General features: G+C 43.2%; 1 protein-coding gene across 1 annotated transcript; it reads right to left on the bottom strand.

The window, feature by feature from the left end:
- Nucleotides 1-11,889: 11,889 nt before the first annotated feature.
- On the bottom strand, nt 11,890-15,116 carry LOC135558577 (dihydropyrimidine dehydrogenase [NADP(+)]-like). Its single transcript, XM_064992476.1, has 4 exons — nt 14,797-15,116; nt 13,968-14,085; nt 13,725-13,757; nt 11,890-13,275 (listed from the first exon to the last, which is right to left on the bottom strand). The coding sequence occupies exons 2-4, from the start codon at nt 14,010-14,012 to the stop codon at nt 13,105-13,107; spliced, it is 249 nt and encodes an 82-aa protein (XP_064848548.1). The 5' UTR covers nt 14,013-14,085; nt 14,797-15,116; the 3' UTR covers nt 11,890-13,104.
- Between the last annotated feature and the right edge of the window lie 544 nt (nt 15,117-15,660).

Raw genomic sequence — 15,660 nt, 5'->3', positions numbered from 1 at the left:
TCGGTATCGGCTTTTTTTTGGCCCTGCAATAATCAGTATCGGTATCGGCGTTGAAAAATCATAATCGGTCAACCTCTAGTCTGATGGCCTTGAGATTGAAGCTGTTTTTCAGTCTCTCGGTCCCAGCTTTGATGCACCTGTACTAACTTCACCTTCTGGATGATAGCGGGCTGAACAGGCAGTGGCACGGGTGGTTGTTGTCCTTGATGATCTTTTCAAAACACTGTCTGTGTGGGTGGACCATTTACGTTTCTCAGTGATGTGTACGCAGAGGAACGTGAAGCTTTCCACCTTCTCCGATGTGGTCCCATCGATGTGGATAGGGCTGTGTTCCCTCTGCTATTTCCTGAAGACCACATTCAGGTCCTATCTTCTGTTGATGTTGGGTGAGAGGTTATTTTCCTGGCACCACTCTCACAGGGCCCTCACCTCCTCCCTGTAAGCTGTCTCGTCATTGTTAGTACTTCTGTTATGTCATCTGCAAAAATGATGATTGAGCTGGAGGCGTGCGCGGCCACACAGTCATGGGTGAACAGAAGGTACAGGAGGGGGCTGAGCACGCATCCTTGTGGGGCCCCAGTGTTGAGTATCAGCGAAGTGGAGGTGTTTTTTCATAGCTTCATCACCTGGGGGCAGCCCGTCAGGAAGTCCAGGAACCGATTGCACAGGGCGGGGTTCAGACCCAGGGCCTCAAGCTTAATGATGAACTTAGAGGGTACAATGGTGTTGAATGCTGAGCTATAGTCAATGAACAGCATTCTTACATATACTAGAAGTCGGAAGTTTACATACACCTTAGCCTAATACATTGAAACTCAGTTTTGAACAATTCCTGACATTTAATCCTAGTAAAAAATCCCTGTATTAGGTCAGTTAGGATCACCACTTTATTTTAAGAATGTGAAATGTCAGAATAATAGTGGAGAGAATGATTTATTTCAGCTTTTCTTTCTTTCATCATATTCCCAGTGGGTCAGAAGTTTACATACACTCAATTAGTATTTGTTAGCATTGCCTTTAAATTGTTTAACTTTGGTAAAACGTTTTGGGTAGCCTTCCACAAGCATCCCACAGTATGTTGGGTGAATTTTGGCCCATTCCTCCTGACAGAGCTGGTGTAACTGAGTCGGGTTTGTAGGCCTCCTTGCTCACACACGCTTTTTCAGTTCTGCGCTCAAATTTTCTATGGGATTGAGGTCAGGGCTTTGTGATGGCAACTCCAATACCTTGACTTTGTTGTCCTTAAGCCATTTTGCCACAACGTTGGAAGTATGCCTGGAGTCATTGTTCATTTGGAAGACCCATTTTCGGCCAAGCTTTAACTTCCTGATGGATGTCTTGAGATGTTGCTTCAATATATCCACATCATTTCCCCGCCTCATGATGCCATCTATTTTGTGAAGTGCACTAGTCCCTCATGCAGCAAAGCACCCCCACAACATGATGCTGCCACCCCCGTGCTTCATGGTTGGGATGGTGTTCTTCGGCTTGCAAGCATCCCCATTTTTCCTCCAAACATAATGATGGTCATTATGGCCAAACAGTTATATTTTTGTTTCATCAGACCAGAGGACATTCCTCCAAAAAGTACGATCTTTGTCCCCATATGCAGTTCCAAACCATAGTCTGGCTTTTTTTATGGCAGTTTTGGAGCAGTGGCCTCTTCCTTGCTGAGCGGCCTTTCAGGTTATGTCGATATAGGACTCATTTTACTGTGGATATAGATACTTTTGTACCTGTTTCCTCCAGCATCTTCATAAGGTCCTTTGCTGTTGTTCTGGGATTGATTTGCACTTTTTGCACCAAAGTACGTTCATCTCTAGGAGACAGAACGCGTCTCCTTCCTGAGCGGTATGATGGCTGCGTGGTCCCATGATGTTTATACTTACATACTATTGTTTGTACAGTTGAACAGATGGTACCTTCCGGCGTTTGGAAATTGCTTCTAAGGATTAACCAGACTTGTGGAGGTCTTGGCTGATGTCTTTTGATTTTCCCATGATGTCAAGCAAAGAGGCAGTGAGTTGGAAGGTAGGCCTTGACAGGTACATCTCCAATTAACTCAAATTATGTCAATTAGCCTATCAGAAGATTCTAAAACATGACATAATTTTCTGGAATTTTCCAAGCTGTTTAAAGGCACAGTCAACTTAGTGTATGTAAATTTCTGACCCACTGGAATTGTGATACAGTGAATTTTAATTGAAATAATTGTCTTCAAACAATTGTTGGAAAAATGACTTGTGTCATGCACAAAGTAGATGTCCTAACCGACTTTCCAAAACTCTATGTTTTTTTTAAAGAAATTTGTGGAGTGGTTGAAAAACGAGTTTTAATGACTCCAATCTAAGTGTTTGTAAACATCCGACTTCAATTGTAGGTATTCCTCTTGTCTGTATTGGATAGGGTAGTGTGCAGTGTGGTGGCGATTGCATCGTCTGGGATCTATTGGGGCGGTAAATGATTGAAATGGGTCTAGGGTGTCAGGTAAGGTAGAGGTGATATGATCCTTGACTAGTCTCTCAAAGCACTTCGTGATGACAGAAGTGAGTGCTATGGGGCATAGGTTATTTAGTTCAGTTACCTTTGCCTTCTTGGGTACAGGAACAATGGTGGACATCTTGAAGCATGTGGGGACAGTAGACTGGGATAGGGATAGATTGAATATGTCCGTAAACACTCTAGCGAGCTGGTTTGCACATGCTTTGAGGACGCGGCTAGGAAGGCCGCCTGGGCCGGCAGCCTTGCGATGGTTAACACGCTTAAATGTCTTACAACATCCACGGAGAAGGAGAGCCCGCAGTCCTTGGTAGCGTGCCACTTTGGTGGCACTGTGTTTTCCTTAAAGCGGGCGAAGAATTGTTACAGGAATTAAATTCCTTTCTGTTTTATTAAACCAATTCAATTAAACACTCTGTCCACTCTTAAGAATTTGTAAGACCCTTATTTGCATAAAATGGACAGAGACCAGTCTCAAAATCAATTATTCTCGAGAGTACTGAATAACCACAGGTTATAAACTGAAAATGACGTCATTCGTTTTTGAAATGTCCCGTCTCTTCTCCACTCTGGTACAAAGCAGTATCTCAAGCCTTCCCACATCATCTCCCTACCAATTTAATATCATTTATGACCGAGCCAAGGTCTCTCTGTGTAGATAAGCATTCTAGCCAGTCTGACGATAAGTTCATTCATTTCTACCAAGGAACAGACAGTCATTGTTCTAATTCTTGATTATATTTACACACATTATATTCAGTACTAGGATTAAAAGAAAATTCATACATCTATATAGTAACATAATAATATTCTGATTATTCAGTCCTGATTGAAATGTATACATAATTAGTCATTATTGATAAAAAATCCCTTAATGTTTAGGCAATAATTAAAAGGATTCCACCCTGTCACTGTAAAACATATGGAAATGTGTTTGGATCATAGCAGACAAGGAACTGTGGCAGAGAACTTCTGACCACTGTGAATCTAATAGCAGGGAAGGAGGTCTCCCCACCCAGAGAGGGGAGAAACCGTTGGGCTTGCAATAGATGGTGTAACAAATGGCAGGATATGATAAGCAAAGTATTGGTCTGGATTATTCTTGTATACAATTGATGTATCAGTGTGTATTATTTAGTCATTTAGGGTGAATTGATAGATGAAAATTGTCTGTTAATTGAATGATTAGAATATTCCGCCCTGAAACATATAATTATATGGAATTGATTAGAATGTATAAATTCAAAATCAATAAATGTGTAGTCCTAGTCAGAATTAGGGTAAAACAATTTGTCTTCATGGTATTTTAAACAGACTGTCTGAGCTTGGTGCCGACCTGACTAGAGATTTGGGAGAGAACGGGGAGTACGTCTCAAGGACAAGGTCACTATCTCTGTCGGCTGGGTAGTGAGATAGACAGTGTGTGCGTAGCAGGACATGTGTGTGCGTCTGTTGTGTGCATGTGGGTGTGTGTGTTTGTGTATGTGCGCCTGTTTGTGTGTGTGTGTGTGTGTGTGTGCGTATGGCTATGTGAATGTGTGGGCATGAGAAGTCAGTATAAAATGAATTGTTTTGTATTCTTGACTTTAGAACGTTCCCGTGAATAAACCTTTTTGACTATTTAGCTGGGCCTCCGTCTGTTTCATTCGACCAGGATCTTACAAATTCTGGTTTGCAGACTGAGAGTAAATATAATTAAATTGGGTGATGTACCTGGAGAACATAATTTTCTTATCAGTTTCCTAAGAGCTAGAAGCATGGCAGCCCACTCTGTCGGCACCATTTTCCATGTGTAGAGACAGCATTCACTGTAAACACTGCATATGTTGCCTCAATCAGTAATTACCCTTACATTTCTAGTGCGCAATCTGTAACACGGATTGAATTGATTGATAGGAAGCACAAAGCATGAGTTGGATCAGACGGTATAATAGGATACTTTTAACTCACACAACAATGAATATTCAGGTGTACTGTGGGAAAGCAATACAAATGGTCATGGTTATTAAAGGTATGCTATGCCTAACAGTATCACGTTTCAGGTAAGACCCAAGTGCACATTGTGAAATAATAATGTTTATTGTAACAGGGGCAGGCAAACGACAGGTCAAGGCAGGCAGGGCTCGATAATCCAGAGTAGAGGCCAAGGTACAGGACGGCAGGCAGGCTCAGGTCAGGCAGAGATCGGTAATCCAGAGGTGGAGCAAAGGTACAGGGCGGCAGGCATGCAGAGTGGTCAGGCAGGCGGGTACATGGACAGGCAAGGGTCAAAAACTAGGAGGACAAGAAAAAGAGACACTGGAAAAAGCAGGAGCTGAGACAAAACGCTGGTAGGCTTGAACAAACAAGACAAACTGGCAACAGACAGAAAACACAGGTATAAATACACAGGGGATAATGGGCGACACCTGGAGGGGGGTGGGGACAATCACAAAGACAGTTGAAATATCAGGGGGTGACAGTACACCCCCTTCCCCTAGGGACGCCTGGGCGGATACCTGGTTGACTGGGGTGCCGGCGGTGAAAGTCCGTGATGAAGGTCGAGTCAAGGATGTCTTTAGTGAGAACCCAGCACCTATCCTCTGGGCCATAACCCTCCCAATCAACCAGGTACTGGAAACCCCTGCCCCGTGGTCGAACCCTCAGGAGGCGTCTCACCTTGTATGCTGGCTGGCCATCGATGACATGGGGGAGGGATGGGCCTAGAAACAGACGACAAGGGGCAGACAGACATGGCTTTAACTCTAGACACAGAAAAGATAGGAAAAATAGAGGGTACGGGGCAACAGAGAATGAACAGCAGAGGGGCTAATGATCTTGGAGCAGGAGGGAAAGCAATTGGCTTCTGGGGGTGGAGCAGCATGCCAGCGCCTAAGGTTTTGTAGGTTGACGGGGGTGGTCTGGTGAGTGACCCGGCCTATAGAGCTCCCGCCCAGCGCTCTAACACCCATGGGAATGGAAAGGGGTTGAGTGGGGAAGCCCAGCTCGGATGCCAGGGTCACGTCCATGAGACTCACATCGGCCCCCGAGTAGATGAGTACCTGGAGAAACTTGGTCACCCCACAGCAGGGTGGCGAGTAAGGGGAGAAGAAAAATTTACTTTAAGACCCACCAGTGTACTCACTCCAACGAAGGAGCTAGGTCTCTTGAAGTGACAGGTAGACACAAAATGACCGGCAATACCGCAATACAGTCTCTGCATACTCGTTCGGCTGGAGACAGCCTAGCCCTGCCGAGCTGCATCGGCTCAGGAAGAGGTGAATAGGCAGTCTCCGGAGGCTCTTGGAGAGACTCGGGTAAGCTCGGATCCTCTCAGGCGCGTAGACGCCGGGGACTTCCGGAGTTCATCAGATGCCAGGTGGGATCCCTGAATGAGCGATTGGGACTGCAATCGGACCTCTTCTCCCTCCTACGTTCCCGTAGCTGACCATTGATCCGGATGGTTAAAGTGATGAGAGAGTCGAGATCAGTCTGTAGTTCTTGGGCTCCAGCTCATCCTTTACCTCCTCCGATAATCCGTGCAGGAACGTGTCGAACAGTGCTTCCGGGTTCCATGTACCCTCCGCTGCTAGCGTGCGGAATGCCACCGCATAATCTGCCACACTGAGTGTGTCCTGCCGAAGCAATTTCCTGACAGCCTTTTTCAGACACCGGAGCCTCAAAAACTTCTCACCTCCGCCAAGAATACCTCCAGACTGAGGCAGACGGTGGAGTGTTGCTCCCTCACCGCCATGGCCCAGGTGAGTGCCCTCCCGGACGTCAGCCTAATAATGTACGGTATCTTTGAGCGGTCCGAGGGGAGTGAAGAAGGCTGCAGCTCGAAAACGTGGGAGCACTGGGAGAGAAAGGCACAGCAGGTTCTGGAATCTCCATTGTAGCGCTCCGGGGGAGGTAAGCGGGGTTCCCTGGAAACTTGGGTGACGGCGCTGCTACCAGCCGGGTTACAGAGGGGCTGGGAGGTTACTGTCGTGGTAGGCTGCATAGTAGGCAACCCATGGAATTCAAATCAAATGTATTTATAAAGCCCTTCTTACATCAGCTGATATCTCAAAGTGCTGTACAGAAACCCAGCCTAAACCCCAAACAGCAAGCAATGCAGGTGTAGAAGCACGGTGGCTAGGAAAATCTCCCTAGAAAGGCCAGAACCCAGGAAGAAACCAGGCTATGAGGGGTGGCCAGTCCTCTTCTGGCTGTGCCAGGTGGCGATTATAACAGAACATGGCCAAGATGTTCAAAGATGACCAGCAGGGTCAAATAATAATAATCACAGTGGTTGTCAAGGGTGCAGCAGGTCAGCATCTCAGGAGTAAATGTCAGTTGGCTTTTCATAGCCGATCATTGAGAGTATCTCTACCATTCCTGCTGTCTCGAGAGTTGAAAACAGCAGGTCTGGGACAGGTAGCACGTCCGGTGAACAGGTCAAGGTTCCATAGCCGTAGGCAGAACAGTTGAAACTGGAGCAGCAGCACGGCCAGGTGGACTGGGGACAGCAAGGAGTCAACAGGCCTGGTAGTCCTGGGGCATGGTCCTAGGGCTCAGGTCCTCCGAGAGAAAGAAAGAATTAGAGCGAGCATACTTAAATTCACACAGGACACCGAATAAGACAGGAGAAATACTCAAGATATAACAGACTGACCCTAGCCCCCCGACACAAACTACTGCAAAATAAATACTGGAGGCTGAGACAGGAGGGGTCGGGAGACACTGTGGCCCCGTCCAACGATACCCGACGATGCTCCCGCAATGCGTTTAAGGCTAGGTCGTGACGTTTGGCCACGGCCTGGAACCCTTCCATCTGACCACGAAGCAACTCCTCGTGCTAACCAATGGTGGCTTCTTGGGAGGAGATGGCGTTGCGGAGCTGGTCCAAGTTTGCTGGGTCAGTCATGGCCAGTTTCAGGTAAGACCCAAGTGCAGACTGTGTGAAGAAACAATGTTTATTGTAACAGGCGTAGGCAAACGACAGATCAAGGCAGGCAGGGGTCAATAATCCAGAGTAGAGGTCAAGGTACAGGACGGCAGGCAGGCTTAGGGTCCGGCAGAGTGGTCAGGCGGGCAGGTACAGGACGGCAGGCAGGCTCAGGGTCAGGCAGAGTGGTCAGGCGGGCAGGTACAGGACGGCAGGCAGGCTTAGGGTCCGGCAGAGTGGTCAGGCGGGCAGGTACAGGACAGGCAAGTGTCAAAAGCGAGGAGGAAGAGAAAAAGATAAACTGGAAAAAGCTTTGAGACACAAAACGCTGGTAAGCTTGAACAAACAAGACGAACTGGCAACAGACAGACAGAAAGCACAGGTATAAATACACAAGGGATAATGGGAAGATGGGCAACACCTGGAGGGGGGTGGAGACAATCACAAAGACAGGTGAAACAGATCAGGGCATGACAAACAGTCAATGTTAGCGCCATTACCCATTCAGTCACCGCTCCAGCTGACATGCTTATGACTGTTCAGTTGGGTCGAAGCCATCAAGCATTTACACTAAATGATCAGTCACGATGGCTCTCTCCTGTTGTACTTCAAATTCTCTACATGCCGCCGTGGAGGATGAACGCCTCTCTCTGAGCTTCCTGGCAGTACCAATTACCTGAGGTCGAAGGTCAAGATCCCATACATGGCTCACTGGCGGCTCCAATTTGACACTGCGCCAGTATGCTAATTCACTGTCATGGTGATTGTCAGACTGCAACTCCCAAATGAGGAGACTGACAAGGGAGGAAAGAGGACATGGTTTTGGGGATTATTATCCACATAATATGGTTTCTAACAGGAGTTTACACAAGCAGCGTCCAATTTCCAATGGGTGATTACTGGGAATTAGGGAACGTTTTGATAAGGAAGTACGCATGTCACACTGTCAAACCTCAATGCAAGTACATCAAATACATTATGTATTACACAATTACTGTACCCATTTTATATTACGAGAAAGAACTGAACTGAAGCTAAAGGTAAATTAGGGACAGCTTTAATTACTATTTTAAAGTCAGCCCTTGTCAAAACCACATCCTCACCTACAGTGTCATCAGTAAAACCTCCAGACCGATTCTCATGGCCCACAGAGCCACTGCTACCATAGAGCTACATCTGCTATTATAGCGACACTTAGCTTCATGTTGTTAATGACTTGTGATTGGGACAATTAGGACATCGGACTAATTAATGGCAAGAAGAGGCTGTGTCTCTATGAGGGAGGAAGTACTGTCAGAGCTCATTGTTGAAAGCAACATGGCGGATGCTTCCTGAAGACTCTGGTCCTGAAGGGTGTGTGGAGGCTGTTGTTCCAACCCACCACTAAGTACAGACCTGAGCCTACACACACAGTGGAGCTCTCCAGGAGCCGTCGGCTACCCCAGACCAGCAGAAGATACTTCTGGTCCCAGTAATCTGTGAAATGTTGTGACATGCATATTCGAATGATTGCTTGTGTATGCTATTTCTGAGCTTACCTCAGTTATCTTTTGAATCAGTGTCTGCAGAATTACTCAATGTTAACATAAAGAGGCACATTTTCATGGTCGCATTTCAGTGTGCAAGTGGAATTCTACTGAGGGACCCAACTGTACCAATTTGACGGTGAGCAATTTCCTCTGAAACCACATGCTATTTCACTGAGCAATAAAATGTCAAGGAGTTTTGCTTCAAACTAGGTCCTAAGAGCCCAATATGTTCAATACAATGTTTTGAATACATATGTGATTAAAGGTGGATTTCTGCTAGAACCTATATGGATAAAATCTATCTGGTTAGGACAAAATATTTATTCTCAATCTCACATTTGTGACACACCTATAGGTGTTAATGGGTGTTGTAAAGTTTTCCACAACACATACAAGTGAAAAATGATTATAAGTTAACTAACATTGAATTAAGAGTGCTTGAACCTCAATCTCCATGGCACCCACGCAGTCCTGCATCATTAGTTTTGGCTTAGAAGTTACAACCTCCTACACACACTACCCAGGGGGTCTTTATTTCCTACCTCTATTCTCTCTGCAAACTTTTCTTTTCACATTTAGCAGCTCATTTGTGGACCTAATAACCTAGCGACACATTCTCTCTAAGGGGAGTTAATTATTTTTCACTGAGATTAAATCCTTCTCAACATTGCTGGGCAAAGAGAGGACACTGATCGCAGCAGAGATAGTTTGAAACAATCTGAACTTTATTGATAGTTTGAAACAATCTGAACTGTATGACGCGAAGGGTGACTGGTCAGTTATGGTATTGACCTACAGGTAGCACGTGAAAACTACACTGTTTCTTTGATTTCATACTAGGAAGGGATCTCTGGTCATTGAATTGCATTGTGGTATGATCACCTGACTTCTGTCTCCTTAGTAGCTTAAACAGCACCGACATGCTGGTGTCAAACATAGGTCACCATCCCAGTGGATAGGTCAATATTATTTGTCTGCGACATAAGGACTGTCAGCGCAAGAAGGGCATTGTCTATGAACATTTGTGAATGATTAAAGCTGAGATCTTGTTTTGAGGAAATGAGCATCCAGCAACGTGGTGAAATCAAGTGAAAGTACATACTCTGCTGTTCTACTGCACGTGCAATGATGTCAGAGGGGGAAAAAAACTGTTTTTGTTGTTTGAAGTAAAGTCTTTGTTGTTGTAATATCGCAAACGGATGTGGCAGTTTCACATATCATTTTCTAATTACAATCATGGAGGAAAGGGGAAGTTGTCTGGGATGCTGTATGAAAGAGGGAGGGAGAGAGGATGTATGTCTGGGTTGGGAATGTGAATGGCTGTTGGATCCTACAAGATGGAGACAGGATTGAGCCTCATTGCAGGAACAGAGAACAGGGCTTTGGGTCTGGGTTTGAATTTAAGGCTGATTTCTCAAATACCAGTTCATTAAAGAAATTCATTAAAGAAACCCTTTGAAGAACCTTTGTTGGTTCCAGCTGGAACCCTTTTGGATCCAAGTAGAACTGTTTTGGGTTCCATATAGAACCCTTTCCACAGAGGGTTCTACATGGATGCAATATATTTCTACCTGGAACCAAAAAGGGTTCTTCTATGGGGACAGCTGAAGAACCCTTTTGGAGGTGTGGTTACCTTGCACTCGCTGAATAAATGCCACTTGCTGGCCAACAGATTTTCTCCTGGATTTTCATTCAATAGGGTTTATAGTACATTTATCTTAAACCATCCCTTTAAAATACGTTGTACCTTTTAGTTTGAATTTTGTCAACAGACTCACTAGAATAAATAGAGAGAACAGGTTCAGAATATTAGGGATCAATGAAAGAAAGCCTTCTAAATATATGCATATTCATCTCCATTTCAGCTCCAATTGGTAGATAAAAAAATGCTTTGATCTTGTAGATTATTTAGGGTTAGAAAAGTGTTTATGAATCATAAAAAACTGGTTTGGAGAGCCTTTAAGCACAAAATAAAGAAAACAGTGGCTTGATTCATTCTGAAAATTGCCACATTCAGCTATTTAATCCACGTTACTGTTGGAAGATTAGTGTGTATATATAGAATTATAATAGTTTACAATAGTTAGTTTACAATAGTAGCCTTGTCTATTCCCTACACTAACCATGGAACTGTGTGTGTCTGGTTCAAACTGCTATGGCTTGCTCTGCCCTCCGCTTCATAAGGATTTAATAAGCCTGCACGTCTATTTACACATTTTTAACTGTTACTAATGATCCTCAGCAACAACCACATGGCTGTGACGTTGTTTACAGAGGAAGCCAATGAAAGTAAACAAAGCAATGGAATTAAATGGAATGATAACGTAGGCTATGCCAACTGAATGGAACTAACAGTAAATTGACAGTTGAATATGTGTGGTTATTAGGCTACTGACAGTCGATACTGATAGTGACTAATATTTAACACGATAGAAATAGGAAACAGAGAGAGCTGGGGTAGCATATAATTAAGACATTTGAGAGTGCCCATTGCTGTAAGTTGAAAGGCCATACAATTTAAATTCTGCGTAATGGAACATTATTCCCATGATTAAGTTCAAGGTCAGAATACACGTAGAGAGAAAAGTGCATAAAAAGGGAAATCCTTTGCATTTACGTGCGTTTAACTCGGGTCGGAATCGGCCCCTTGGTGAAATGTCTAAAATCGGCTTAAAAAATGAATTATGGAGATGCTGCTCTCTTTTAAATAGTTAACATAAGACATAAAAACATATGAAATAACCAATTTCAGTGGCTGTCTACTATTTCAAACAAGTATGTAAAATCATTTTCAAATAATACCCTTTCATGGAGCGACTACCCTTATCCAGAGATGGCAGCGAAGGCATTTTAATTAACTCAACAGCTTACCCCATACACAGAATTGGGTGTTTGTTTGTGAATTTTGGGGGGAAAACCTTTTTTGGGGAAAAAGGGAATTGTGTAGAGATTGCATTAACACAACAGAAAATGCTTTGTTTTTCAAACCAGTCTGTTCATTAATTATGAATAGGGCATAGGATTTATGGATTTTCTCTAAAAGTGTTCAGATATAATTGAGTAGGTGTCTGATCTTGAAGTCACTCACATATATACCTAGATTGCAGGCTATATGATTGTCATAAATATGATTATTAAATAAAACAAATGACAATTTAATACAATTTCCCTAAAATTTATATAAAACCTGTCTAAACCTATAATGCACAAAACATTATTCATGTGCTATTTTTCTACTCATCAATACATCAAGCTAAAAGACATACGATCACCTTAAAGAATATACACAAAATCACAGGAAAATCTATTTCAAAATCAAGTCACCCCAAAATATATTAAGGGCTCTACTCAATCCGTATCGTGGAAGTTCAGCGTGACAGTATATTTGAAATTTCAAACCAATGTTCCTGCGTCATCTGAGACTGCATTCATGGTAAGCGCTGCATGTCGGCTTAATCAGAAATGACCTTTCCATTGTTATCGCGTAATCTGTAATACTTTAGCGATACAGATTGAATAGAGTCCTAATTTCCACCAAAACCTTTCCTATTATCCCCCAGTTCATTATTAACATACTTAATATAACAGAACTATAACCTGTACACCATGATTGCATCCATCTGTCTTTGAACAGTGCATTGCAATTTCCACTGGTCCAAAAGATGATAATCAATGAATATGATTATCAGTATGCACCTTGAACTGAACCATGGAAACTTCAACACACGATCTCTATCAATTCCAGCAGGGCAGACAAAAAACTAAACCCCACATTGCAAGCCACTGTTTTAGAAATAACACTGTAACTATTTGGTGCCCGGCACAATTATTTCAGAATAATTGGCTTGGGAATATAAGGTAATTACTGCTTCTAGATAATTGTAAATGTTCATAATAAAGGTAATTTTTCACTCTGCAATTATGTGGCCAATCAATGGTGTGAAGTAGACATTGGTCCTCTCCTTCTCTTCTCCCCCCTCCGCTCTACGGTGGTCAGGTAAAGCATGGGTCCAATTCATTAGAGCACACAGTAGAAAATGTATTAAAACATTTTGCAACAGGAAACGAAAATGACCATTTCTCATTGAACTAGCCCAAGTATTATCTCCCTGTTTCAATACATTTTCTTCCGTTTTGCACCTAATGAACATGGCCCTGTTCTAGCCTTTAGCAAACTGGATTAACAGCTTGAGGCAGCCCCCTCTTAGGCACGTACAGTGTTGGCCTGGTAACCATTTTGATGCAGTCGATGATGGGGCAGATGCTGAGGCAGAGAGTGCAGCCGGTACAGCTGTCAGTGATTACTGGGAAATGGGTCTCAGGGTCAAACGTAATAGCCTGCAAAAGAAGAGGAAGCAGAGAGAAAAAAAGCTATTACATTAGAGCAATTATCGACTCTCCATAGGAGAGAGGACTCATCCTCTCTATCTACTGGGTGGATGGAGAGAGAAAAAAGAGAACAGAAAAAGATTAGTCTGCAACATGACCACAGTGGTTTAGCAGCATCCTGCCATGAGAACATGTGAACAAAATCACTCAACTAGAGTCTTACAGGAAGGAACAGTGTTTTACTGCACCGTATGAGTGTATCTCACTCAAGTTAGAGGATAGTTAAATAAACAATACAAGTGCTACATTCAAGCAGAGGGGACAAACAACACAGTCTATTTCCCAAACAGAGCACAAAATAAGCAATAGGATGCCTATTGACTTTTGAGAAAAAACACATTCACAGTAGGCTAGGCTGTGTGTGTGAGTGTGTGTGTATGTGTACAGTATGTTAGTACCTGGTATCCTGAGTTATTGCGCACCAGCGACTCCTGTGATTGGATACCATGAAATTGGGGAGAAAAAGGGGTAAAATTCACAAAAATAAAAATAAAGAATGGTCACAACATCCCTTCATTAGAAACAGATGTACAATCATAAACACTAAAGCAGAAGTCTGAAACTGTCAGCACGCGAGCCGATTTATTGCAGTCTGCCATTGTCTTAGAAAACAAAATAAAGACAGGCAGCCCTTCTCTCACCTCCACAGCAGGGACTAGTGTCGCCCACAAAGTTGTTGTTGGCATCCTTCCGTTTCTTCTTGTACTCAGCCAGGACCTCTGTCTTCTCCAGGAGGTAGGGGCCAAAGCTGAGCAGGCTCTGGGAGATAGAGAGGGACAATAGTGGAATGGTAAAGATGCTTATTAGAAAAAAGAGAGGGTCATTGTGTCCAAGTAAGCAATGGAATGAAAAATTTAAGTACCAAAATATTTTTATATGGTGGTGCAAACTTCAAACAAATAGAGGGAAAAAAAATCAACAAGGGCTACAGCACTCAAATCAGCATTGTCATATATCTCACAGCATCGCGTCGGAATTTATGTTTATTTTCATAACCTGGCCTGGGTTACCTGCATTGATGCCCAAAATGATTAATTAGCATAATCACTAAGCAAAACAAAACAAACCAAACAACACTAGCCACCACAACTGTCAAAAACTGTGTTAACTTACATGGCTGTGCAGTTTGCACTACCCCACACCTAGCAACAGCTCTCTTTGTAATTAGCTAGCTACGTTGTTAGCGACGCTAGCTAGTTAGCTACGTTGTTAATGATACTAGCTAGCTAATATACAGTACCAGCAAAAGTTTGGACACACCTACTCATTCAAGGGTTTTTCTTTATTTTGACTATTTTATACATTGTAAAATAATAGTGAAGACATCTAATAACACATATGGAATCATGAGGTAACCAAAAAAGTGTTAAATAAATCAAATTTTTGATTCTTCAAAGTAGCCACCCTTTGCCTTGACAGCTTTGCACACTCTTGGCATTCTCTCAACCAGTTTCACTTGGATTGCCTTACCAACAGTCTTGAAGGAGTTTCCACATATGCTGAGCCCTTGTTGGCTGCTTTTCCTTAACTCTGTGGTCCAACTCATCCCAAACCATCTCAATTGGGTTGAGGTTGGTGATTGTGGAGGCCAGGTCATCTGATGCAGCACTCCATCACTCTCTTTATTGTTCAAATATCCCTTACACAGCCTGGAGGTGTGTTGGGTCATTGTCCTGTTGAAAAACAAATGATAGTCCCATTAGGTGCAAAACAGATGGGATGGCGTATCGCTGCAGAATGCTGTTACTTGAACTCCGTGAAGCATTTATTTGAGCTGCAATTTCTGAGATGCTGTTACTCTAATGAACTTATCCTCTGCAGCAGAGGGAACTCTGGGTCTTCCTTTCCTGTGGCGGTCCTCATGAGAGCCAATTTCATTATAGAGCTTCATTGTTTTTGAAACTGCACTTGAAGGAACTTTCAAAGTTCTTTAAGTTTTCCAGATTGACTGACCTTTCCGGATTGACTATCTTAAAGTAATGATGGACTGTCATTTCTCTTTGCTTATTTGAGCTGTTCTTCCCATAATATGGACTTGGTGTTTTACCGAATAGGGCTATCTTCTGTATACCACCCCTACCTTGTCACAACACAACTGATTGTCTCAAACGCATTAAGAAGGAAAGAAATTCCACAAATAAACTTTTATTAAGGCACGCCTGTTAATTGAAATGCATTCCGGGTGACTCCCTCATGAAGCTGGTTGAGAGAATGCCAAGAGTGTGCAAAGCTGTCATCAAGGCAAAGTGTGGCTACTTTGCAGAATCTCAAATATTAAATAGATTTTGATTTGTTTAACACTTTGTTGCTTACTACATGATTACATATGCGTTA

The sequence above is a fragment of the Oncorhynchus masou genome, chromosome 17 (genome assembly GCF_036934945.1).
Source record: "Oncorhynchus masou masou isolate Uvic2021 chromosome 17, UVic_Omas_1.1, whole genome shotgun sequence".
Classification (NCBI taxonomy): Eukaryota; Metazoa; Chordata; class Actinopteri; order Salmoniformes; family Salmonidae; genus Oncorhynchus; species Oncorhynchus masou.
The sequence above is the reverse complement of the archived record's forward strand: the minus strand, read 5'-3'. Positions and strand labels throughout refer to the sequence as shown.